Consider the following 25,118-nt stretch of genomic DNA (forward strand, 5'->3'; position numbering starts at 1 on the left):
GAATAAAAAACATCCAACCTCCTTCCAACTTTGTCAATGCAGATAAATCGTTTATTTGACTTTACAGAACAACAAAAACACATTTGGCAACATAAAGTGACACGACAGATTCCAGTGCCCGTGGAGACTCCTGTTTACTACAGCTTAGTGAAGTGAATAAATCCCAGTCTGAATAATCTTGTTTACATGCTACAGTGAAACGTTTCATCTTCATTCCTTACGCAGGAGAAAACAAAGCTTATTGACTTCTATGAATATATTGAATCTTTGCTTGAAGACACCGAGGTGAGTAACTGCTCATATCATGACTTAAAAAATTAAACATCAGTGAGTGAGTTGATCTTTTTACAGTTGTGAATAATAATCTTACTGAGTCAATATATCTTTATACAACTTATATAATACAGTTGTAGATATGTTGTACACTGTCAGGTAAGTTTTTAACACCACATATTCTCATATTTTGGGTTGAATCCAAGGTAATGGGACTTTTTTACACTCCTGGATTTACTAGAAAAAGTAAAGAATTGGTGTAAAAGTCAACTGAAAACCACCTTTTCCCTCCAAATGACCCCAGGTTTGGGTTTATCAGATATTTTCTTTACTCTCAATTAATTGTTAGATGATATAACTAAGTTGTAAAACCCATTAAAAGAAGTCTAATGTTGGATATAACCTCACAGTAACCTTAGTGTTGAAGGAAACTGGTGCTCATTTAATTTTGATTTATTCAATAAAGCAAAGGTACATTTAGTCATGGTGGAGAAGAGAAAGATCACGTTGACCTGCAGACTCTTCGTTATCTTTCAAGGTTACTGAGAGTGGAGGTACGCTGCAGCACCAGAGTGCAGGTGGAAACTCTCCTGATAAGGACGGGCAGCTCGGAGGAGCGAGAGGGTTAAAAGAACATGGAGGAGGAGAGAGTCGAGGTCATGAAAGAGCCTCACATGTCAGATTTGTACTTTGTTATTTGTAGACTAACATTTGTGTGATTCAGTGCTAAACTTTGTCCACTTTGTCCACTTGTGTCGTTGATTAAGGTTTTTTGTGTCCGAGTTACTTTACACAGAGAAAATACTGAAATAACTATAAAACAAACCTTCAAAATTTAAACTCGACTTTTCTCTTAAAGACCAGAGACACAAGACGGAAGGTGGAGAACTTGCGATACCAGATATTCTACTTGAGACCTGCCATTTCTTTTATTTGCCTACTTTGCCTGGTCAGTTATCCAGCATCAGAGTTTCAACAACAAAAAATTGTTTAGCAGGTTCTGTGGGTGTCAGATTATAATTCCCACATGTTAAAGTAAAGACACCAGTAATGTTTTTGCCTGATTAGTGAATTGGATCAATCGAAATTCGCAATAATAACCTTTCAAATTTCTTGTTTTCTCCAATTTCCCATTTTCTTATTTCACTGTCTCTCCAGTGGATTCACCATTTAATTGCTCTCAACCAAAATACTTGAACATGCGGTGTTAAAACTTGTATCTGTACTTTAATATTACAGCGAGTGCTGCGGCTGCAGGGGTTTAGGTCGTGGATTTGGCGGCAGGGGAGACGGTCGGTGCTTCCTCCTCCTCGGAGAAGTGAGGAACAGATTTCTTGGCGACCACGTTGTTCAGCCTCTGGCCCATTAAATATGGGTTGACGCTCTGCAAACAGGGTGAGAAAAATATGATTATACAAACATGCTGTAAACAGAACAGAATGTGAGTTTAAAAGATCAGTGTCTCCTGTGGTAAGTCTCAGTTCTGGTGATGTGGTTTCTAAACACAACCCTTCACAGGAAAAGGGACAAAGACAACCGAGGAACACTATACCCTTTTTCTTCTCTTGGGTCCTCCCTTCAGTTTCTGGTACAAAAGTTCCTTGTTCTGAAAGGAAACGCAGAAAAAAGTTTTTAGACATAAAATCATGGATCTGTGTTCGATAAATTACAGTGAAATTTCCTGAATGTCTCCTCAAAGAATAGAACATCCTCAAAGTGGTGACTTCCTGAGACCAAACCTCCCGAGATACAAATGAGTCCACGCAAATGACAAACAAGGTTTGTTCGATCTTTAAAATGAGAAATGTCTCGTCTTTATTTTACAGACACGAGTGGACATTAAATCTGTAAACGCTGCTGCTGCATCATCGTCTGCTTCCAACGAATAAATAAAGAGGATTTCCCTTTTTCAAACCTCAAAGAGGCACTCTGAGGTTTTCATTAATGCCAGAGGAGTCATGCTGTAGATACGTGTACATCTGATAAGTGGCATAAGTGAATTTACAGGTGAAGAAACCTGGACAAGTATTTGTGCATTTAATCATCTCTTAATAATTTCAACATTTCTCGTTTCCAGCTTTGAAAATATGAGGATTCTCTTTCTTTCCTCATCTCTGTGGTGAAACCGATCCGTGCTTGCGGTTCCACTCTGTACTCACCCACTTGGCCAGAGCTGGGTAGTCGTGCTCCGGGTCAAACAGATGCTGGTGTTTCTGAAACTCTCGGCTGAACTCGGCCGTGTCCGGAGCGTTTTCCAAACAACCGTCTGCCGCTGTTAGAGCGAGAGAGGACGCAGGAGGAAAAGATTGAGGGGGGGGGGGGCATCATCTTAACAATCAGCAATTAATCAAAAAGTACAACATGTTTTGTTGTTGTTCAAAAAGCAACAACTGTGGCAGCTTCAACAACATTTAATTTCAAAGCACAGGTCTGAACTCTAACCTGCTGGTGTCACAGAAATTAGTGTGTAATAAAACATTATAATAATAATAATGTATGATCATGTATAATAAGAGTGTCCACCTGTCTTCCCCAGGGGACAGGGGTTTGGAGGGTCCGGGTATCCGTGGTCGTCAGTGAAGTCTTTGGGAACGTTGTCGCCCGTCAGCTCAGCCACAATGTTCGGGATGTTCCCATAAGGGCCGAGGTGCTGCAGCCCCTCGTGTGCACCTCCTGGTGGAGCAACACAAACACGACAAGTCAACACAGAAACAGCAGATTCACAGCAGAACCTTAATAAGCATCATGTCACACAAATGATTTAACGTGAACATTTACAGCATCTATAATCAGTGAGAAGAGATTCTACTGATGTTTTTACTTTAAATGAACGTTTCAGTGTCTGGAAAATAAATAAAAACAGAACTCAGGTATAGGGAGAAATGTAATTCAAATAGATCAAGTGTGGGTTCAACGCAACTTTACGTGATAGAGAATATATCACCATCATATATCTAACTATGTACAATACATACATAACTATATATACTACATAAATCACTATAGATCAAAACTGCCCAAATAGCTTTGGATCCGTTATGGGTGAAACACAATGGGTCAGAGACTCACCCAGGTTTTGACCCAGCTGGATTAAGTATAAGATAATTATTAATAATCTTTTTCACTAGTTTGTATAATTTCTCTTTTTGTATTTACATATTCGAAATAAAGAAAAGAAAATGAAATTTGGGTTATTTCATCCATCATAATGAGAAAAGTTTCAATTTAACAAAAAGTAAAAAAACATCAAGATCATGAACGTGGACAAATAAAATAAACATTTTAATAAATATACATGTAAAACTACAATATAAACAACCACCTTCTGTCCACATCACCTTATATCGACTACATTTGTATTTCTAGTTTTCACCTGATTCGTCTAAACTGGACTCTACTGGTCTTAGAAAGCCCAGCTCCACTCACCCTGGATGCTCTGGGGCCCGACTATGTTGGTGGCCTGGTGGGCTGGATACTCCACCCGGGGCCGGGCGATGCCCAGCTGCTCCATGACGCCGTGCAGGAGCCGCTGGATGTCGGCCTCGGACACCTGGTCCGCCGTGCGGGGGCTGCGGGCCGAAGCTGTGCCGAGCTGCAGCCCCAGGAGGAGGCCGAGCAGGGAGAAGAGCACCGCGGGGCTGGAGCGCGTCATCTGCGGAGGAAACACACCAGACTGAACAATGTGCAAACAGCTGCAGGTAAATACACAGGAAACATGGAGCTTATATCATATCAAGTATAAATACACAGGAAACATGGTTTTATTATATCGAGGAGAATAAATACACAGGAAACATGGTGCTTATATTATATCAAGAAGGATAAATACAAGGAAACATAGAGCTTCTATTATATCGAGAATAAAACCTGTGTAAACAAAGCCTTTAATGCAAATCATCTATAAATAGCCCACATGGCGCATCTATAACATTATTAAAGATGGATTTAATGGTATTTACTTCGTATAATTCTATTCTCAGGATATTAGAAATGGAGTAAAGATATAATATATCTGCGTTTATTAGCTCTTACCGTGTTGATGCTGATGCTGGGACCTGTTCTGTGCACGAGGAATCGGTCAAGCTGCCTATAAAGCAGCCTGGGTTTCCGGTGTCCAAAAATAAAACATCACTTTACGTTGAAATGACGATTTAAGATTGATTCCAAAACACGTTTCAAATAAAAATCAACCGTATATAACTCAACTGATGGATGTTCTATAGATTCTACCTTTAATTATTGGGTTTTGCTGTTTTTAAATAACTGGTCTAATAAGAGATTTGTTTCTCTCCGACATTATTTTGAAAGTCAATCCTCAGTTTCCGGCGTCATCATCACCTACCCCCGTTACGCAACCCCAGCGGGAGCGCGCGAGATCCGCCTCGCTTCACGGTTCAGATGCAGTTGCCAGGCAACCACGAATCCCTCTTCTCTCATTGGCTGCGGAGCCAATTATGTGTACAGAGCCACAAACATCACTGCAGCGAGAGAAGAGTCATCATCATCCATCAAAAACAGGAAATCACAGAGTAAACAAGCTTCTATTCACATCGAACCTCTTCTCACGTATTCATTCTACTTTTATTTTGACCCTAGTTTTTATTATGTAGTCCAGAAAACAGACATTTCTCCCTAAATTTAATTAAAAACAACTAGAAAATGAAATAAAACTTTAAAATAATCAATAGTTGCTTTTAAACGGTCGGTGTTTCCGTTTGGAGCCTTCGTTTCCATCAAAGACAAAGCACCTGATGTGTTATATGTGACATGTAGAGAAGAGATACGCAGAAGAAAAACTTAAATATTTATTCACTTCTTGATATAACAATATGGAAAATCTTTATCCACACAAAAAGGTTCTGTTGTGAAATAAATAGCCGGATACACAAATGAATTAAAACGTAAAATATCAAAATACAACTTAAGGGATCGGGACCCTCTGAATAAAAGCTGGTCCCTCATAGATAGAACCAACATGGCTGCTTCTTGATACTTGTTACACGTCAGAGTGAAGAGCGTCGTCTCCAGGGTGCGAGCTGCAGCTTCCCCACGCCGGTGAGCACAGGCAGGCTGCGTGCGTCCAGGCCTCTGGTCAACCTGCAGGAGAAGGGACCGAGACGCAGGTCGCTGCAACAAACAGGGACACAATTACTATACAAAACACTGTAATATTGTGGATTTTAAAGCAACGCTGTGCAACTTTTACTGTGTGACAGCGCCCCCTGCAGCCACACATGGTAACTTTCTGAATGTAAAGTCCTTCTCACTGAGCTGAAACAACCCAACAGTGGATATTACCCAGGATCCCCGGCTTCCTGAACCAGAATCCACCAAACTCTGTTTAGAATTCTTCATATTTTAAAAGTTTCCAGCCTGAATCCTGGAGATAAACTCTGGGTTTTTTTCAATGACTTTAACAGATCTACAGTTCAGCTTTACTCTTTAACTTGCTGGAGCTGATTCTGACAGTTAAAGCTGCGAGTGTCAGGGAACCTCTCTCCCTTTTCCAAGTCAGTGAACCATCAAACTCATCGTAATCAAGCTGCTTTTTTAAAAGTTCATTTGAAGCCGCTGAACCGTTGATGTCTGTCTCACATCTGCTGATTACTTGACATCGTCTCTCCAGAACTGAACATGTGCTACTGCACTTTATACTTCAGGCCTCCTGGACTTTCACTGCACAGATATTATGCCAAATGAACTTTGTGTCCTCTGCTGTGAAACAATATCAGATTGTTCATTTTGTGAAATTCACATACACAGAACGAACTCCAGTATTTTACTCATCTCATTTATTGTCATATCATAAAGTGACTTTTATCATTTACCTTCTTCGTCTCTCCTGCGGCATCTTACAGGCCTCGTTGCTCACGGAACTGGAAACATCGGTTGCTGGTGTGAAACTTTGTTCTGTAAATGATTGATATTCTATTTGTTAACGTAATTTAAAAACACAAACATTATAGTGACTGGTTCTTTGTTCGAACCTTTGCAGGGCAAACACGTCCTGAACAGCAGGACGTTGGGGAAAGTCTCCAGACCGAGGCTTCTCCTGAGCGTATGTCTGCCCCCTGGTGTTGACTCTTGGCTCTGCTCAGAGACAGCAGCCGTGACCTTTGACCCCCCCTGAATCCAGGGCACCGTCTTCACAGGCCGAATCACTACATGTTGGAGAGAGTTAATTAAAGGGGAGGTTGAACTCCATTTTGTATTTGACTAGTTTACTTGTTTTTACTCTTTTACCTTTGAAACTATGTATCTTTCTTTGTCCTTTCTTTGGATGAGCATGTTTTGGAATATGGAAATTATTCAGGAATTCCATACTGTCCATTACAGCCTTAGGAATCACAGCTGGAGAATATGATAGAGATGAATAACACTGCAGATATACAGTCCATACAAACACATTTACTTGTATTTAAAGATTTGGGTCGTTACCGAATAAGTGAGGATTTTCAATGAAGGTGCGCAGGACGAGAACTCGCAGCTCCAGTCGACTTTCAGACATCTCCGTCTTGTTGGGAGGGGGTAGAAGACACGGGACAAAGACTGTGGCGATGTTGGAGCTGGTCATCAGGTTCTCAGTGCATCTGAATGAAGCGAACAGAAATAAAATATGATACTACGATATAAAATCTTTAAAACTAGAAACACCACCTGGGCCTTAACACCTCCTCCAACCAGTGTAGTTTGAGTCTACATTAAAACAAATTCCAGACTCATGAGGTCAATGACCTGTGACCATTGATTTCCCCCCCCCCCATACCTCTGGGAGACTCCCGAGAGGAAGTTGAGGAGGTAATGCAGACAGGAGGAGTTTCTGGCAGGGAGCAGACAGGACAGCAGCTGGAGGGCGGACGTCCTGTCCTGCACGTCGGACAGCGACTGGGCCTTGAGCAGAGCGGCGTGGAGCTCGGGGGGGAACAGAGGCTCTGGCAGCTCCCTGCAGAACTGCTTGATGAGCGTGGCCACGTCGTAGGGGAGGGCGGTGGGCACACAGTCCTCCGCTCTGTTCAGCTTGGCCTGAAGACACCAGACATGCACACCAACTCAGACATGGCCAGATTAAAAAGTGACACGAGTTATAAAGTGTTGCATGAAGCATATATTTGTTTAATCACATATATTCTTAAGTACATGCCCCTAATAAACTTTTAGCCAATCTGTAGTTGGCAAGAACAACAAATATCATTTAAAAACAGCAGATTAAACTGTAGATTATATTAATATAACGTCATAGAAAAGGTCAGAACGTTACCCTGAGGGTCTTGATGCGAGGAAGAGAGCCTGGTTTCCTGAACAGGCCCACAGTCCCAGCACGCTCCAGGAGAAACGAGCAAGCATCCACCAGAAAACTGAAATCATATTCAAACAGTGGGTTATCTCATGACATTTGAGCCTATGAGAGGCATTAAAAGTTTTAAAAGAACTCACCAGGGCACGAGTCCAAACTCAGGCATGTATGTCCTGGGTAAGTTCTCCAGAGGAACACCGAAGATCTTCACCCCTCCGATGAAGAGCCTCTCCTTCCTCTTCTCCAAGCTCTTCACTGTGATGCCGTGAAGAACCTGGAGGTGGAAACGAATCACGTTACCGTCTGTGACTGTCATGACTTCAGCAGATCTGAGAGAAGCCATGAACAACTCAGTTTAACAGCCTCTCACTGAGATCTGTTCACTGATGAGTGGGGGGGAGGCTTCATCATGCTCATCCATTTCACCTGAGACACAGGGACAGGGCGGTGGTGCATTCAGGTGTCATGGGAAATCAGCCTTTAACCCCAAAAACAGCTCACTTCAGATTTCATTTGGCAAAACATCAGTTTCTGAGATTTTGGTTATTGTTGGTTTTATTTTGGAGTAAAAATGTAATGAGGAAGTATATTAATATCAACTATTATATGTCCACTGTCCAACCAGAACTGCTCCCAGACCACAAGCACGTCACAGGTTTAACCTACGTTGTATATAAGCTCTTTACATCGTATATATGATTTATATTTATATATTTCTTTGTGTGTATATCGAATGTTTACTTATTTATTACTTTCTTACCGATGCTTCTATAACCTCCTTTCTGCTGTAAGTTTCCTCATCGTGGAGTTTATATTTTCATCATCAACCATTTTCCCTTTGGACATTTCAGAGTGAAGAGAGATCATCGATATATACAATGTGATCAAATATGTCTCTTGAGTGTCCATCTATTTGTGGACATGTAGGATTAAGAACAAACTTTGTGTGTTGCTGAAGTTTTTGACTCATTCTGATTAAATCCCAGCACCTGGTCTAATAATAAACCAATTTTAAATGTACATTTTATAAAGCCATACAATTGGTTAGTGGAACTGTATTTTTCAATTTTTTAAAAACATTTGGTGTGAACAAGAGATGTAAATCAATATATTTGAAAAGAGAAAACAGTTTAATTTTAGAAGTAGATAAGATTGATTGAGCTTTAAAGTAATATGTGAAACCCATAATTATACTGAAAACCACATTATATCTGGTTTGTTTAATCCAAAACCCAAATTTTTTTCTAATTCTTGGAAAGAAAGTGAATCATGATTTCCAAACACAATTGTTTTAAATGAATTTGGCTTCTGTAGCTTGTCTAGTGTATCAGACAGTTTGGGTCAGATTTCAAACGGGATGTTGAAAGAATGGAAATTGTTTTCATGTAGCAGCTTGTTAATGTGTGTCAAGGTAAATATATCCTCAGCGTTCTGACAGACTCCAACAACACATCACTGTTAAAAGCAACTATTTTTATTACAACAGAACATGTATATACAGCAAAAGGCACAGTAGAAATAAAGAAACGGAGAGAGAGCTGGTGTGGTTGGATTTGGGGTTTTTTTCGGTGCTGGCTGGAGGATTTAGAAGCACTTCCTGTGGACGATGGAGGGGCCGGCCTCGTCGTACTCCTGCTTGCTGATCCACATCTGCTGGAAGGTGGACAGGGAGGCGAGGATGGAGCCGCCGATCCAGACGGAGTATTTCCTCTCAGGGGGAGCGATGATCTGGAGAGGAGGCGCAGAGGAACAGGTTGGTACCACAGTATCTTACATCGGGATTCAAACATGGTCAGTCAGTACACGCTGGGTCTATCGGGGCTCACCTTGATCTTCATGGTGCTGGGGGCCAGGGCGGTGATCTCCTTCTGCATACGGTCAGCAATACCGGGGTACATGGTGGTGCCGCCGGACAGCACGTTGTTGGCGTACAGGTCCTTACGGATGTCGATGTCGCACTTCATGATGCTGTTGTAGGCGGTCTCATGGATACCAGCAGACTCCATACCTGGGCAGGTGGGACAAGAAGAGATGTGTTACACTTGTGAAAATGAGCAGAAACAACCAAGTTAAAAGTTAAAATTAAAAAAATAAAGGTCATAGGCCACAGGGCGTCCATGTCAAACCAGTCATATGATGTTTTTTACGGCTGGTGCAATATTCTTTGCTAAAATCTAGATTTCTTATATTCTTAAAAACACTGCCATTGAATTATTATTAACAATATTGTGAAATTGTCCAAATCATTGAGCCTTTCTGAGTTTTTATTTGAAACTCCCTTGTCTTCTTCTGTGTACATGTAACTTAATCACCTATAAACATGACTTGCGGAGTGAGGGACTCGTGACTCACCGATGAAGGACGGCTGGAACAGGGTCTCGGGGCAGCGGAAACGCTCGTTGCCGATGGTGATGACCTGACCGTCGGGCAGCTCGTAGCTCTTCTCCAGGGAGGAGGAGGAGGCGGCGGTGGCCATCTCGTTCTCGAAGTCCAGCGCCACGTAGCACAGCTTCTCCTTGATGTCACGCACGATCTCACGCTCAGCTGGAGGGAGGAGACATCACAGGGTCAGTCGACCAGCACAGACTGGAGTAAACTGGAGCTCCTCAGCACTTTTACCTTCATTATCCTCAGTACTTTCATGTTTTAACTTAGACTATGTGCTTTTTGAAAGAGGAAATAATTGATTAATTTTAAAAATATTTAGTTATTAAATGCACATTTTGAGTTTTGCTGCTCTATCCTGGATATGACCAGTAGCTTATGATTTAAAATCTTACCCTGTGTTAAAGTCAGTGTATTAAACTTACACAATAAGAAATAGCAATAAAATATTCCCCTCATAAAGGAAAAGTTGAAATTGTAAATTATTTTGTTGTAATCTGATATCACAAAATATAACAGGTTTTTAAAATGAGCTTCTTCTCGAACAGCTACAACCCTTTAATGCAGTCATTCTGAATAATAAATCCTCATTATGTAAATACATGTACTAAAATTCTCATATTTATTTTACTAGGACATTTTTAATGCATTTGTATTATTGCACTTTACTTTTTCCAAGTTACAGGAAACAATCCATCATTGTAAAGTTGTCGTGTTGTATATAAATCTCCATACAAACGTTTTAAACCTCAGTTTTTGTTTCCATTGTCTGGGACGTCTGAAAGTTTTTCTCACCAGTTGTGACAAAGGAGTAGCCACGCTCCGTCAGGATCTTCATCAGGTAGTCAGTCAGGTCGCGACCAGCCAGGTCCAGACGCATGATGGCGTGGGGCAGAGCGTAACCCTCATAGATGGGCACGTTGTGGGTCACACCATCACCGGAGTCCAGCACGATACCTGTTCAGAAACAAAAACAGCGGTTTGTCAGGAGACGCTGAATAAAGTGTGTATTTCTGTCAGCCTGCGATGTGGCACAGTGAAGGAGTTCAAGTCCCCTGATGGACACTCACCGGTGGTACGACCGGAGGCGTACAGGGACAGCACAGCCTGGATGGCCACATACATGGCGGGGACGTTGAAGGTCTCAAACATGATCTGTGTCATCTTCTCCCTGTTGGCCTTGGGGTTCAGGGGGGCCTCAGTCAGCAGGGTGGGGTGCTCCTCTGGGGCCACGCGCAGCTCGTTGTAGAAGGTGTGATGCCAGATCTGAAAAATCCAGGACAAGGATGAGGAATTTGACCAAGTCGATGAAAACTACTTTCCGCAGCAAGGAAAAAAATAATGAAATACTGCGTCTATATTTGCTTTACATGCACAGTATCTCCCACTCTCACCTTCTCCATGTCGTCCCAGTTGGTGATGATGCCGTGCTCGATGGGGTACTTCAGAGTCAGGATACCCCTCTTGCTCTGGGCCTCGTCTCCCACGTAGCTGTCCTTCTGACCCATACCCACCATCACGCCCTGAGAACCAAACAGTCACACCTCAGCATCGCAAAAGCTGCAAAATTCTCATCTCTCTCTAAACTCGGGGCCCTCTCAGTGATCCTACCTGGTGACGGGGGCGTCCCACAATGGATGGGAAGACGGCACGGGGCGCGTCATCACCAGCGAACCCAGCCTTGACCAGGCCAGAGCCGTTGTCGCATACCAGGGCGGTGGTCTCGTCGTCGTCGCACATGTTTGGTCTGTTCTGTTCTGGCCTTCTATATGAGACAGAAGATGGAGACGCAGGCAAAACATCAGTGGGTGATATTCATGTGTTAATCTGTCTGGATGAGGTTTGCAGTTATACTTTGAATGACCAAGATATTCAAGAGGAAAGAAGACCCTGATTTCCTGAGAAAACAATGTGCGCTATAGGTTCAGGATGAAGACTCCTCTAATCTCCTCTCTGAGGCTCACAGCTGCCAGAACAGCCACAAGGCTTGACCCCCCTCCACACACACACTCACTCTCAGGTCTATTTTCAGCCACAGGACCCTTGTGGACCCCCTCTGCCCTCACAACCCCTGTTCTGTATGTCGTCGTTGAGCCGGAGCCAGTTAACAGCTGAGGGAGTGTGTCTTTCTGACAAGTGTCCCGGGTCCCTCCTCAGCTGTCGCCACACAGACGACTCCTCTGTTTGAACCTGGAACATGTGTTCTGATCCCTCCAGGATCCTGCAGCATCAACCAGGGGTCAACATATACTATCAACCTATCTATCGAGAGAGCCAGCTGCTACGTTGCTCCTGACAAAGCCCGTAAGGTTCCTCCTTATTCTGATACATGAGAGCAATACTGTTTGATTTCTTAAATCAGCTTTTGTGAATCATTTTATACCAAAGATCAAGCACAAGAAACTCATATTTAAATTAGATTTTGAAGGTATATCTTATTATTCATTAACTTCAGTTCAACTTGTCTTAGTCAAACAGACTGAAGATGATTTAAAAAAGGTTTAAAATGAATAACTGTAAAAACATCTGTATCCTGGGCTTTCCATCCTGCATTTAAACAATTGCTTTTAATGCAGAAAATACTTGTGATTATTCTGATTTTATTTTGTAAATTTGAAGTTGAACTTTATTTCAACAGAAACAAGATTAAATGTCTCATTTTTAAAGAGTCTCCTGGCCAGGATAGGTAGATTAGACTTTGTTAGTTTCACTGGAGAATTCTACTTTTCAACGGTGCTATAAAATGTTACTGCAGAAGATTTTCATCCCTGTTTAAATTAAGGTTGTTTTAAATAGTCAAATTCAGTCAAATTGCCTTTAAATTACATCAACTTTGTCAGGTTAGAGCTAGAGCTAGAGTTAGAGCTGCACTGCTGCTGCTGCACACTGAGCATCCTTCCACCCTGAGCCTCAGGGTATTTGACAGATGATTTGTCTATTAATGCAATAGTTGTTCCTCTTGTTTTCCTCTCTAACGTTCAGATTTCATCTTTTCTCCCAACAACAACAACTTCACCTACTCTGATCATAGAAACACCTCCAAACTGTAAGAATGAAATAAATCCATGCCGCGGCCCCTCATCCCGCCACACACCAGCAACGAAACAGCAAAAGGACTCACCGAGCTGTAACCACAAGACTGGATTTTCCACTGGGACGAGGAGCGAGGGTGCGAGGGGGTCCTTAAATACATCCCTCCGTCCTGAGGCCAGGAGCCTGGGGGCGGGCTCAGGGGTTCACACAAGCCCAAATTAAGTGCTGCTTAGCAAAATGTTTCAGTAAAGTGGATCCTGTGTCGGGGACAACACCAAACTAGAGAAAAGTTGCCTTGGAGATGAAAGATAACAGAGGGAACTAACGTTTAGTGGGACGTCCGGATTAAATAACTGGTTTATGACATATGATGAATATATTGACAGTTTGATATGATTGTAGTGTGATGTCCTCAAATCACAATATTGACATTTAAGACAAATTTAGAAGACTTTATCTCATCATTTGACTTTACTCGACAATATGTTCATGGCACATGCATATTAAGCTTTTAATCAACTTATTCCTTTTGAATTGAAAGGTGTTGAGTGCTTGGGACAGTTAAGAAAACGCTGGACTCAAGTATCATCAACTGTAAATTTAGGCTCCTGCTTCATACACAGCAGCATCTCTCCCCCACTCCCCCTTTGTGGAGATGCCCTTCAGGTCCCTGAGGATGTGTTAATATGTCTAAGCTCTAGCGGGGCACCGGGGATGTGGCTGATCGGAGGGTGCGAAGGAAATCCGAGACCACGTCTGAGCGACCTGGTCAAGGAGCCGTCTAAGGGGAACCTGCCTGAGAGCGTCTGCCAGCGGCGTGGCATGTGTGAAGAGCGAGGAGGGGAGGGGGCCCAAAACATGCCAAACAGCTGAGAGGCAATACTGTAACAGTGTGGGGGCAGTAAAGGCCAGTGCCCAGACCTCCAGCAGACGACAGATCCCTGGGGCGGCCTGTGCGGCGAGCGGTGACGAGCGCCAGGCTCTCAGCTCTGATTGGCTCCAGTGTCTCCTTTTAGGGAAGTGGAGTGTAACAGGTGCCAGTGGCTGCGAGGTCGTAGAATGACGAGAGCTCGGGCTCCTTATTCGTCACCTCGCACTGCCCCCCACGTGACCTACAGCCCCATGCCGGAGGCCTATCAGGCCACAGTGAGTGCAGTAAGAATGTAAATAACCCCCCCGCACCATCAACACTCTGAGATATTCCATTTGTAGCCATGAGCTGTGATGTAGCTCGCAGAGACGCTACTAACCTACATGTCTATTTCTATTCCAAGCCTTTACTAAACAGGGACCTGAGTTACCTTCACCTCGAATATCTAAGTAATTACACAACATTTCACAACATTAATGCTTCGTTAGATAAAGTTTCTGACCAAGTTCAATACAAACAGGAAATTTAACGATAAAAGATTTGTAATCTGTCTAAATGAGGCAGTTAATATAGTTTGTTTTAACTTTATTAGACAATGAAGACCCCCCATCGCCCAATGACCCAATAAAATATGAGTCAAAACAAAAACTAATTTCTAATGTTGTATTAAAATGTGAATATTGTCATAATCATCACAATCTGTGTGCTCTTATATTTGAATTTGCCATTACGATGTGAATAGTTTTAATTATTGTCTGTTAACTGCTTTCTCTGTATATCGCATATTGTTAAAAATGACTATAGAAATAACTAAAATGTATTATTATCATTATATATAATAATATGATCAAATGTAATCTATCCTTTACATTTGGGTAACCCCTGTGCTCAGTCAATCAGCCCAAGGAATACAAGCAATACAGCCTGTGTTGATGTTAGACATGTCACTCATGGATTGGACGTGGTCATATCTCATCTCAGTGTTTTTCTTGTTGTCACAGTAAAGCTTCTTCATATACTTGTTTTTGAATCTTTAACAGCAGTAAAAACAGGCCACAGTTTCTGCACCACGTCCACATCATCTTCATTGTGTTGTCATTATCAATTATGTCTTGAATTATAGATTTTTCGTACTTGTTGAAGCTTTAAATCAGTATGTTTCACATCGGGCACCTTCCAGGTTTCGTATTATTTACACCAAACCAAAGAAATGTAACGCTGAACCAACTGAGTGAAGAAATTGTTGCTATAGGTTCAGCTAAGGAACAGGTTGTGCCACTTAAAGCACGAGCAGAGACGTCCCGTTAGTTTTTGGGTGAAGCCGTCGCTGTGTTTTGTCAACAGCTCGCCTCAAGTCAAAGAAGCACTTTTTGTCAGAGTGCTATCTTTATCACCAGGTCTTTATCAGGATGAAGCAGGTCTGTCTTAAATGGGTCATGGTTTTGAGGGACATTCGTCCTTATAAGGACACGTAGGAAGCACACGGTTTGTCTGTGTGACAGCTGCCCTCTCCCTCTCTCCCCCCCACCTCACTCCCTCCAGCACACACACATGCAACACACACTCCAGCAGCTGTTAGCAACAACTGCTTCTTTACAGTCAATCAACTTGGTCAGACCTTTGTTTACCATTTGCAATGCATGTTGTTGCTCAAGCACGAGCTCGACGTCGCATCTGAAAAAACTGTCTGTACAAGAAAAGCAAGCTGGTGCATTTTCTGCAAATATATCACAAAATATCTGTTGCTGAACGACTGAAGCAATTAGATCAAAGGTGGACGAAAGGAATTACATGTTTTTATAAATGCTTTTCACATTTGTGGGGTAGATCATTTGAATTTAAACTACAATGGCACTCAGTAGAGTTCTTACTTTTTAGCAAGATCTGTGAATTATGTCCCGGGAAACAAGGAAAATGCTGAAAAAGAAGAACCCAATCTCACAATAGTAAACAAAGTGAAAAAACATTCTTAGATCCGCCCCCTGATCCCGATTAACACCAAACTTTAATGGGTTCTTCTTTGACGCATACTTCATCCTCCCAGCAAGTTTCTTGTTAAAGCGTCCAGTAGTTTTTGTGTAATTATGCTGACAATCAAACAAACAAACAGACGGACAGGAGCGAAAACCTTCTTGGCGACAGTAGCCAAAAAAAATCAAACACCGATTCCACATTTGACCACGAGAACATGAGGATTATTATATTTTCACACTATTTTAAAATGTGTTTCATAGAATCCAGACTGTTAAATTCCGAGTGTCACTTTTGACGTTGTCGCTGCAGACGAGTGAATTATGGAAAACTGTCCTCGACAATGAACAATATCCTATTCTCAGTGCTGAGCTGCCGCCCTTGGCACCGACAGCTGCTGTGGTAATGTGCCACATGCCGGCAGTTAACAGCTGACGGCTCGACAGTGCTGGACGACCTGCATGTGGGCAGACACGCTAATCACAACAATCACATCAGGGGCTATTTTGTAAATGTAAACTATTAAACACGCGGCTGAAAGAGGAGGTGACAGCTGAGATATTCATTCTCATGTCAGGTCCAAGTGTTGTCATTACCTATTTTTAGTTATATTTACAGTTATATCCAAATGTTACTCAAAGTCCAGCTCTTTACAACTGCTTTTAATGTGTTTTATCTTATCTTAAGCATACTTTAAATTTGAATGTGTTATTATGCCGTATATATCTTATTTTGTATTTGTTTGCTTTTATCTGTCTTTTAACCAATGTAAAATGTCTTCAAGCATTTTTTAAAGGGCAAAATAAATGAAACGTGTTATTATTATTAGAGTTTAAAAATTTGATATCTGCTAATTCACTAACTGAAACTACTGTTTAAACTTTTAAAGCTGACAAATAAACTACATATCTGGTGGATATAAAGGAGATTCTACACTGCATATATTCTCTAAGTGGCTGACGTACTGTACCTGCCAATACATTAGCCTCTAACTCTGATAAGCTACTATTAGGTGATTATGTGGTTGTTAAAGTTAGAAATACTGTAAATAACTTTTCAAACTGTGTTGTTGTTTACTATACATGGCAAGAACCCCCCCAGTCAGCCATCCACAATACATACATGACAAGGTGGGTTTGACGGAGTGAAGTGCTGCCAGCTCTTTCTCAGATAGCGTCAGCTCTATAAATATATGAGGCTCTTTGGAAGTTTCCATTGTGCTGCAGCACGAAGGGATCGACCGGCTGTAGGTGTGTGTTTGTGTGTGTGTGTGTGTGTGTGTGTGTGTGTGTGTGTGTGTGTGTGTGTGTGTGTGTGTGTGTGTGTGTGTGTGTGTGAGGGACCGTTAGGACTGCAGGAGCATTAGAGGAATACACAAAGTACGAGTGATGTAGGAACACCACAGATATGAGAGGAGGATAATTAGTCAAAATAGTGAGTAGCGAATATAACAATAACACTAGTTTATGATAGTAATGATAATCCTAAATATGATAAAGTTGTGTATATTGTGTCAGTCCTCAATATGATATTGATTTACATATTGACAACTAGATTATATATTTCCCAATGAATAAAATGTCTACCTTTAGTTTCTCTGTTCCATTCATCATTTCTGGTCAAATTAAACTTTTAACTTCATTATCAGTTAGTTAGTTAGTTTTACATTGCGTGTTTACATTATTATTATTGTTACTACAGTTCTGATCCAACATGGCGGACGCACAGACGTAACGTAACGAAGCCATAGCAACCGGAGTGTTGTCCTTAGCAACCGGAGTGAGTCCATAGCAACCGGCAACTGGAAGTTAAAGGAATAGTTCACCCAGAAATGAAAATTCACTCATTATCTACTCGCCTCTATGTCGATGGGGGAAAGTGTTTAAGTCCACACAACGCGTTTGTAGTTTCAGGGTAAACAGTGCAGCTGACTAGTGACTAGTTGCTGAAGACTCGTTAAAGATGAGAGACCACCGGCTCAAATCGTGGCAGCGGCAGCTCGTAGAGGCATCAAAGGCACCTGCAACAGCGTCATCAAAGGCACCTGCCACAGTGTAACGGCAGCTGACCCAGGGTTCTGTTGACACCGGAAGTGTCGCTACTAGTTACCACAGTCACGAGCTGAGCTTGCCCTTACTGTGACAGCTTCAACAAACTTCTCTGCAGTGAATCTAGTGTAAACAACAGCAGCGTTAACTTTCTGTCCCCACGTGTTCACGATGGAGGAGGAAACGCAGTCTTCTACCAAACGTATTTTTATCAACGACGTGGACAAATACTCGTCCAGACACATCGCCAAGGTGAAGTGAAATAAACACGAACCGTGCGGGATTAACTGTTATTCGTCACTCTTTATTTAAACTAGTCTGATTTCCCCTCAACAGTTTCTATTCACGTGTTTGACCGAAGACAAAGTTGCTGGAGCCTCGTTTGAGATCAGAGGAACCGTTTCCTCCAGAGAGGAGTTCAGCTTCCCACTGGAGCGGTACAAAGTGAGTCAGGTGTCCATACGTGTGTGGTGTTAGATACTGCAGTTTGTGTACTTTCCAGGATTTACTGACACAAACAGAGGTGGAAAGTATGAACGATAAGATGAGATACTCCTTCATTAGTCCCAATTTGAAATATTACAGCAACAAGAGTCATAAATAGGCCTCAGTGAGTAATAACATGCAATACTTAAGTGTAAGGGTTATAAAGAAATATAGAAAAATGGAATGAAAACGAATATACTGTATACAGTAACAACTAGAAACATGTGCAGTGTGATAATAAAGTAGTTGTTAGCATGTACATAAATTCCAGGTGCCCTTATAGTTACTTGTACTTTACTTGAGTTATTTTTACAATTTAACTATTACAATTGTATTGCATTGTATTCTTAGCTTTCATTTAAAACTTATATACATAAATAAATGTATTTCTTTTTTTTATCATTTCTACATCATTGTCTTTGTTACTTTGCAGATTTAGGTTTTTATCCATAAAAAGTACATAATCATGTTCATACAATAACATTAATTACTATAGATTAAATAACGTAGTGAGTAAAGTAGTCGGCCAAACACATTAAAATGCAGCTGAAGTTAAGCGTCATTAATCCAACAATAAAATAATATAATAATAAACATGTAACATGTATACAGAGCTTTTTAAAGGGCTTTGTCTGGTTGAAACATGTTTAAAACACTTCAGGACAGAGGCTAATAAGATTGTGGGATAAAAGCACATTAATATAACATTAAAACACAGCATTTAAACAATAACAATAATATAATGAAACAGGCAATAGCAGATAGGCAATAAAATGTTGTACTAGAATGAATAAAGGCTTTTTAAAAAGAAATAATACTTAATAGTACTTTTACTTTTACATTTTTGAGAATATTTGAGTACAGGACTTACATTTGGAAGAGTATTATTTTGGTAAAGGATCTGAATAATTGTTCCACAACAGCACACAATTATGTCTCGTTCATAACACAAAGCTTGACAAGGTGCACAATCTCCTTCTGCAGTCGCCCACTCGGGAGGAGCTCCTGGAGCGGCTGCTGGAGTGTGATGTGGTCGTGTACAACATCTCAGAAAATGCAACACATAAGCAGCTTGAAGAGGCAACGTGGGCGTTAAAAGGTAAAGGAATGAGGTTGGATTATAATTCAGTGGACTGAAAGTTGGTTTTCTTTGTGCTCCATGTACATTTCCTCTGTTTTTGTTTCTTATACAAAGCCCTGCATGCTGAGATGGGAAACTTCACGACCCACAAATTGTTCATCTTGGTCTCGACAGTGATGACCTGGGCCTTGACCAAGCCACAGAACATGGTGCGCCTGGAGAAAAACCTCTGCACGCTTTTGACTTGTCCTGTGCGTTAAATACAAAACCAGAGAGATTGATGATTATCATTTCTCTCCTCAGGAGGACACAGACGTTCTCATCACAGAACAAGAGTTCAGGAGAAGACGACCTCATCGCAGTTTCAAAAGCCACAACAACCTGGAGAAGCTCGTGCTCAAACTGGGCAAAGAGGTGGGTTTGAAAATCAGTATTGATGTATCGCATCCGGACGTTTCAGTGATGTCTCCGATTCATACTGTGGAGATAACTGCAAATGGAGAATGTCTGATTGACCCATAACTTTCCTCTGATTTCACAATTTCACAGAAAAAGTCCAAACTCACGGGTTATGTTGTAGGCAGTGGTCTTCAGTACGGAATGGGGGAGAATCTCTTTCACTACTTTTTCAAGGTAAATAAAACCGTCTTAACAATAGTGGGACAAAATACACTATATTTCTCAGTTTATTCTACGTGCACGATTTTCAATATCATCATTTTCTAGGTATCTTGGTTGATGATGTTGCCAAAAGTCCCCATATTTGGAGATGGCAAAAACCACATCCCCATGATTCACGTGTATGATCTTGCCGGGTAATTTTTTTTTATTAACTCTATTTCTACTCACAACACAAACATATGCATCATAATACATCTATTCTTATGTGGAGAGGTGAACTAAACTTTTATTTTTTTTCCAGAGTGATTCACAACATCATCGAACTGACTCCGAAGTCAAAGTACATCCTCGCTGTCGATGATTCTAAGACAACGCTGGAGGAAATTGTAAAGGTAATGATGGAGATACAAAGAAAACGGTCATTATATTGGTAGCGAGTGTTTCTGGTCAAAGACACAAGAAAATAAAACATGACACAAATGATTGATCTCTCTCTCCGACTCTTCACCAGACGATAAGTGAGACACTTGGTCCCGGGAAAATTTACAATGTGCCAGAGCTGGAAGCCATCGCCATGGAGGCTTGTCAGGTAAATGCCATTATTGGAAAGCTACTTTTACAAACCAACATAGTTTTGCATGTGGTTAATTTCATCTGAAAAATGCAAGATGTCACTTTACAACTTAAAAATATTTGCTTTCTGACACAGTTAGAGCAATGTCAAGAATTATAGCTGCAATTATGACCCAGGAGAAAGACTCACCTGACAACATCGACATACAGATACAAACATTTACCCTCACATCATCACTAATATACAGTAAATATATATAAGTTGGCTAAGAAAACAATATATCAGAATCTTGTCTGCGTTGTTTCTACAGTACGGTGGTCACAGACACAAAGAAACCACCTGCTGTTACAGATGTAATGAACATCTGTACGATGTGCACGCACACAGCTGTGCATTCTGGCTTACTTTGAAGTTTACTGTATAAACCAAACTGTTTGTCTGTCTCTGTCGCCTCAGCCCAGCGAGCTGGAGTACTTGGGCATCAACCTCAGCCTGGACATTTTCATAATAAAAGACTCCTTCAACCTCCACTGGAAGGCTGAGGCTGGGATGGTTGAGAACATCGAGAGCATCGTGGAGGAATACAAAAACACCAGGCAGCTACTTGTGAGTGTTCAACTCATTCAGATGAGAGTCTCACACTGTTCCACTCCTGTTAGTACTAAATATATACAGGTCTTCAATGCAGCTACTGATACACTGCATGGAGATCGTGTTCAAGAGATCTCATGGTTGTTTTACACAGATAAAGTGTATTTAGAGATCTCCATCACTCTGATCTACAGCAGTCCTTCACTCAACAGATCCCAGATGTTCAGATTCTCTTGTCCTCTCTTTGTAGCCCATCAGGATCTGCCTGGGCGGACCTCCATCTGTGGGTAAAACCACGATCGCAAAGAAGCTCTGCAATCATTACAAGATCCACCACATCAAGATTAAGAAGATGATCGAGGAAAAGGTGGCGAAACTGGTGAGTAGGAGCCGAGAGTTTCTATTTGGGAACTAAAGGACAAATGCCGCCCTCTTGTGGAAGTGTTTTAATAGCAAGCAATGTAGCGAACGTGGAGATTTCAAGGCGTCAAATACGTATTCATCGTTCATGTTTTGTATTTTACAGAAGGAGTTGGGGACTGGAGATGAATCTGAAGATGAGAGTGAAGAGGTGGCATCTGCTGCTCGCGCACAACTGGACAATATTAACAAAAGCATGGAAATGCATGCAGGTGAGTTATTAAAGCACAAAGTGAAGCTTCCAGTCTCATTAGAAAAAAATCCTTTTTAGTTTCTTTTTCTAAATCTGCATTTTGATCCATCAGGACGCCTGGAAGACGAACTGATTTTTGAGATTTTGCAAGAAAAGCTGAATTCTAAGCCGTGTAGGAACCAAGGATATGTTCTGGACGGCTTCCTGAAGACCTACACTCAAGCAAAGCAAATTTTCCATGGTAAGTTCCATCCATTAAATTTAATTAATGCATTTTGAATATTGTTTTTTCACCCTAATGCTTGTGTTGTGCTTTTATTGTTCAGATGACAACCCAGAGGAACAGGATACGACGATGAAAGAACCAGTGTTCAACAAGAACATCACTCCAGGTTGGAGAATTACTTCTTTAATTCACCATAAACTGATAAGAATTGTATGTTACTCTCAGGACCAACTTATCTAAACTACATTATCCAACTTGTTTTCAGAGTTTGTTATTGCCTTAGAGGCGACGGACGATTTCCTGACACAAAGGGTACTCGGTCTCCCGGAGAGTGTCGCGGAGAAGACACGTTGCACCCATGATGAATTTCTCCCTCGCCTGAAGAAATACCGACAACTCAGTACTGCTGAAGAAAAGCTGCTGGACTACTTTGACGAGATTGAGATTTACCCAGAGCACATTGGTACTGTCCTCAAAGCCTCATCGTACAGAACGAATAAATGACAAACCATGAACAGGAATGATCTCAGATTTAGAAAATTAAATTGCTATGTGATTATGTCTGACGCCACCGTGGTTCTGTTCCTCTGCAGAGGTCGCCACAGACGACCCAGAGTACAAAGAGGTGATGAAGCAAATCATTGCGTCCGTGGGGCCCACCAAGAACTATGGCCTGAGTCCGGAGGAGCAGGAGGCGGAGAGGAGAAAGAAAGAGGAGGAGATGAGGCTGAGAGTGGCTGCAGAGAATGCGGAGAAGAAACGCAGGAATAAGACTGCGCTGGCTGAGATGGCTGCTCAGTACGAGGAGTGGGTAAGACGGGTGTAACGGTGCTGTGGTCCAAGATGGCAAATAAATGTGGACACAAAGTTAACATCCATCTTGTTTGCTTATCGTCCATTAGCAGAAGAATTTGTCGGAGGTGAGGAGGCAGGAGGAAGAGCTGATGGAAGCTCACTCTCTTCCTCTGAGGAACTACCTGATGAAGCACGTGATGCCCGCCCTCTCTGAGGCCATGGTCGAGTGCTGCAAGATCAAACCAGAGGACCCCGTCGACTTCTTGGTACCACTCGCTGTTCTACTTCTAATATATCGAAGATCATCAGTGGATTTCTTTGTCGAACTTACTCTGACTCACCTTTATGTTGCAGGCGGAACATCTCCTGAAGAAGAACCAGGGATAGATGTATATCACGAAGAGTTGTTTTCATTTCCCATCACCTGAGGCTGTGTTTACTTTACAGCATTTCATGAATAATGTCAATGAAATTAGCGACGCTCGAGTGTCACAGGCTCAAAATGAATATGAGGATTCAAACATCATCATTCAAATAATCTGATCACAGATATTATTCATAAAAAGGTTTTTATTTACAAAACAGCAATGACATGTTCAGATTCTTTGCAGTGAGTAGTTTCATTTTACTACAGCTCTATCATGTGTGTATCAATTTGTGTTGTTTTTTCTTTTCTATATACTTTATAAGACAATAAGAGCAAACTGCAGCTTGTCCTCAATTCTCAGCTCCGAGACGTGCAAGAATAAATAATAATGTTAACAAAAGGTTCATGTGTTTCTCACGTTCTAATCAGTGTCAGCAAAAATGTTAGTGAGTTATGAGCATGTATCTGAAAGTGCTAATTCATGCTTGACATGCATTTTTAATAATCAATAAATATTTGCACCTGTAAATGTTAGTAAGTAATCATTTTATGAAGGTCAGTGGTCAAATGTGCTGTTGGAGGCAACACATTAAGACTGAAGAGCTAAAAAATAACTTTTCCAAAAACTCCAAAGTAGTTCTCAATAATGGTTTTCACATTTTATTACACTTGCAGTAAATACTCCACTTTTACTGGAAACCAGTACCAAGTGTTCTTACTGTGGGACTTGGCTCAGTGTTTGAGAGTGATGTCTGTACTTCCAGTATGTGCACTGATTACAGGTCTGTGAGCCTCCATCTGGTCTGTGACTCAGCTCCCACTGTGATGTACAGTCAGCCTTTACTGGAAGATACTGGAAGAAACCTGCAGACACTTAATCCAGCAAAGATGTAAACACAGTGATCCTCATCAACTCCAAAGCTCCTTGGCTGCAGGTGATAAAGTTTATGGATTAAATTAAAATTCTATTTCCATTCAGGTCACTGAAAGAAGTCGATATCAACGTGCTTCTATTTATTCATGAGGTTCACCAGTGGAAATTAACTTATGATGAAAACAAAACCTTATAATTTGACTCAAGAGTTAAAATATGATTCTTGCATATGCTGGGAATTCTGCAAACCTAAATTAGTCAACAGGAAGTTATACAGAATATAAAATCTCAGTTTTCAGTTCCTTCCTTTTTACTGAAGTCTGCTCTTTCACCAGTAGGTGGTGCAGGAATCCTTTGTCACAGAGGAACAAGCTAGAGACACTTGGACTTGAACACACTAAATATCTGGTGCATTCTTTTTTATTTCACCCCAAAACAAAGAGCGTCTATACACTGAAATGTATCTGTGGGAAATAAATGAGTCTGGCTGTGGAGGAAGCCTTTGTTCAACGTTGGTCGTAAAAAAACCATCATAAAATAAGATGTTGTGGATTCCTTTAGAGTTTGTGTCTGGAGTTGGCTTTGTAGTTTGGGACTGAACTGTAGAATCCACAGTTTAAATAGAAGCCGTCTGCAGACATGGGACACAAAGTCATGAGACAATAGAAATAACGTCCTTTTCATGTACCATGTTTTACCACAATAAAACAGTAAAATGCCATTTACAGCTGTGCTGCATTTACCATTACAATGTCCCCTTAGTTGTCCATACTGTGAAACCACATGGAGATTGCAGTAAAACTTGCAGTAACAAATACACACACACACACACACACAAAACATAGAAAATATAAAAGTAATGATACAGAGAATCACTGCAAAAGGTCCTTGAGATTCATTCAAAGTGAAAATCAAGCCTCTACAGCTGATTAGATCAATGAGAGTCAGGTCTTTTATTTGTGAGAGAGAATAATACTGGACCGTAAAGGAAAAAAAATGTTCTTATCGGACCTTT

At 41.3% G+C, this 25,118-nt stretch overlaps 4 protein-coding genes across 4 annotated transcripts; 1 reads left to right on the plus strand and 3 right to left on the minus strand.

Moving 5' to 3' along the window:
* Positions 1 to 29: 29 nt before the first annotated feature.
* Positions 30 to 4,458, minus strand: LOC118099241 (neuroendocrine protein 7B2). The gene is made up of 6 exons (XM_035143653.2): positions 4,306 to 4,458; positions 3,700 to 3,925; positions 2,797 to 2,946; positions 2,433 to 2,545; positions 1,826 to 1,879; positions 30 to 1,657 (listed from the first exon to the last, which is right to left on the minus strand). Exons 2-6 carry the CDS (start codon positions 3,923 to 3,925, stop codon positions 1,535 to 1,537), a joined length of 666 nt encoding a protein of 221 aa, XP_034999544.1. The 5' UTR covers positions 4,306 to 4,458; the 3' UTR covers positions 30 to 1,534.
* Positions 4,459 to 5,064: 606 nt separating this feature from the next.
* On the minus strand, positions 5,065 to 8,001 carry LOC118099239 (rho GTPase-activating protein 11A-like). Its single transcript, XM_035143650.2, has 8 exons — positions 7,708 to 8,001; positions 7,532 to 7,628; positions 7,040 to 7,296; positions 6,712 to 6,863; positions 6,517 to 6,624; positions 6,261 to 6,434; positions 6,102 to 6,183; positions 5,065 to 5,400 (listed from the first exon to the last, which is right to left on the minus strand). Exons 1-8 carry the CDS (start codon positions 7,908 to 7,910, stop codon positions 5,277 to 5,279), a joined length of 1,197 nt encoding a protein of 398 aa, XP_034999541.2. The 5' UTR covers positions 7,911 to 8,001; the 3' UTR covers positions 5,065 to 5,276.
* A 1,024-nt stretch (positions 8,002 to 9,025) lies between these two features.
* Positions 9,026 to 13,226, minus strand: actc1a (actin alpha cardiac muscle 1a). The gene is made up of 8 exons (XM_035143651.2): positions 13,074 to 13,226; positions 11,564 to 11,717; positions 11,347 to 11,475; positions 11,023 to 11,218; positions 10,748 to 10,909; positions 9,920 to 10,111; positions 9,394 to 9,575; positions 9,026 to 9,295 (listed from the first exon to the last, which is right to left on the minus strand). The coding sequence occupies exons 2-8, from the start codon at positions 11,690 to 11,692 to the stop codon at positions 9,152 to 9,154; spliced, it is 1,134 nt and encodes a 377-aa protein (XP_034999542.1). The 5' UTR covers positions 11,693 to 11,717; positions 13,074 to 13,226; the 3' UTR covers positions 9,026 to 9,151.
* Positions 13,227 to 17,748: 4,522 nt separating this feature from the next.
* On the plus strand, positions 17,749 to 23,758 carry LOC118099453 (adenylate kinase 7). Its single transcript, XM_035144087.2, has 18 exons — positions 17,749 to 18,127; positions 18,212 to 18,319; positions 19,346 to 19,460; positions 19,557 to 19,651; positions 19,746 to 19,856; positions 19,992 to 20,075; positions 20,169 to 20,257; positions 20,365 to 20,455; positions 20,575 to 20,652; positions 21,094 to 21,243; positions 21,479 to 21,607; positions 21,755 to 21,860; positions 21,954 to 22,082; positions 22,168 to 22,233; positions 22,333 to 22,530; positions 22,661 to 22,878; positions 22,970 to 23,128; positions 23,217 to 23,758. Exons 1-18 carry the CDS (start codon positions 18,047 to 18,049, stop codon positions 23,247 to 23,249), a joined length of 2,040 nt encoding a protein of 679 aa, XP_034999978.1. The 5' UTR covers positions 17,749 to 18,046; the 3' UTR covers positions 23,250 to 23,758.
* Positions 23,759 to 25,118: the final 1,360 nt, after the last annotated feature.

This window comes from Hippoglossus stenolepis, chromosome 20, assembly GCF_022539355.2.
Source record: "Hippoglossus stenolepis isolate QCI-W04-F060 chromosome 20, HSTE1.2, whole genome shotgun sequence".
NCBI lineage: Eukaryota > Metazoa > Chordata > Actinopteri > Pleuronectiformes > Pleuronectidae > Hippoglossus > Hippoglossus stenolepis.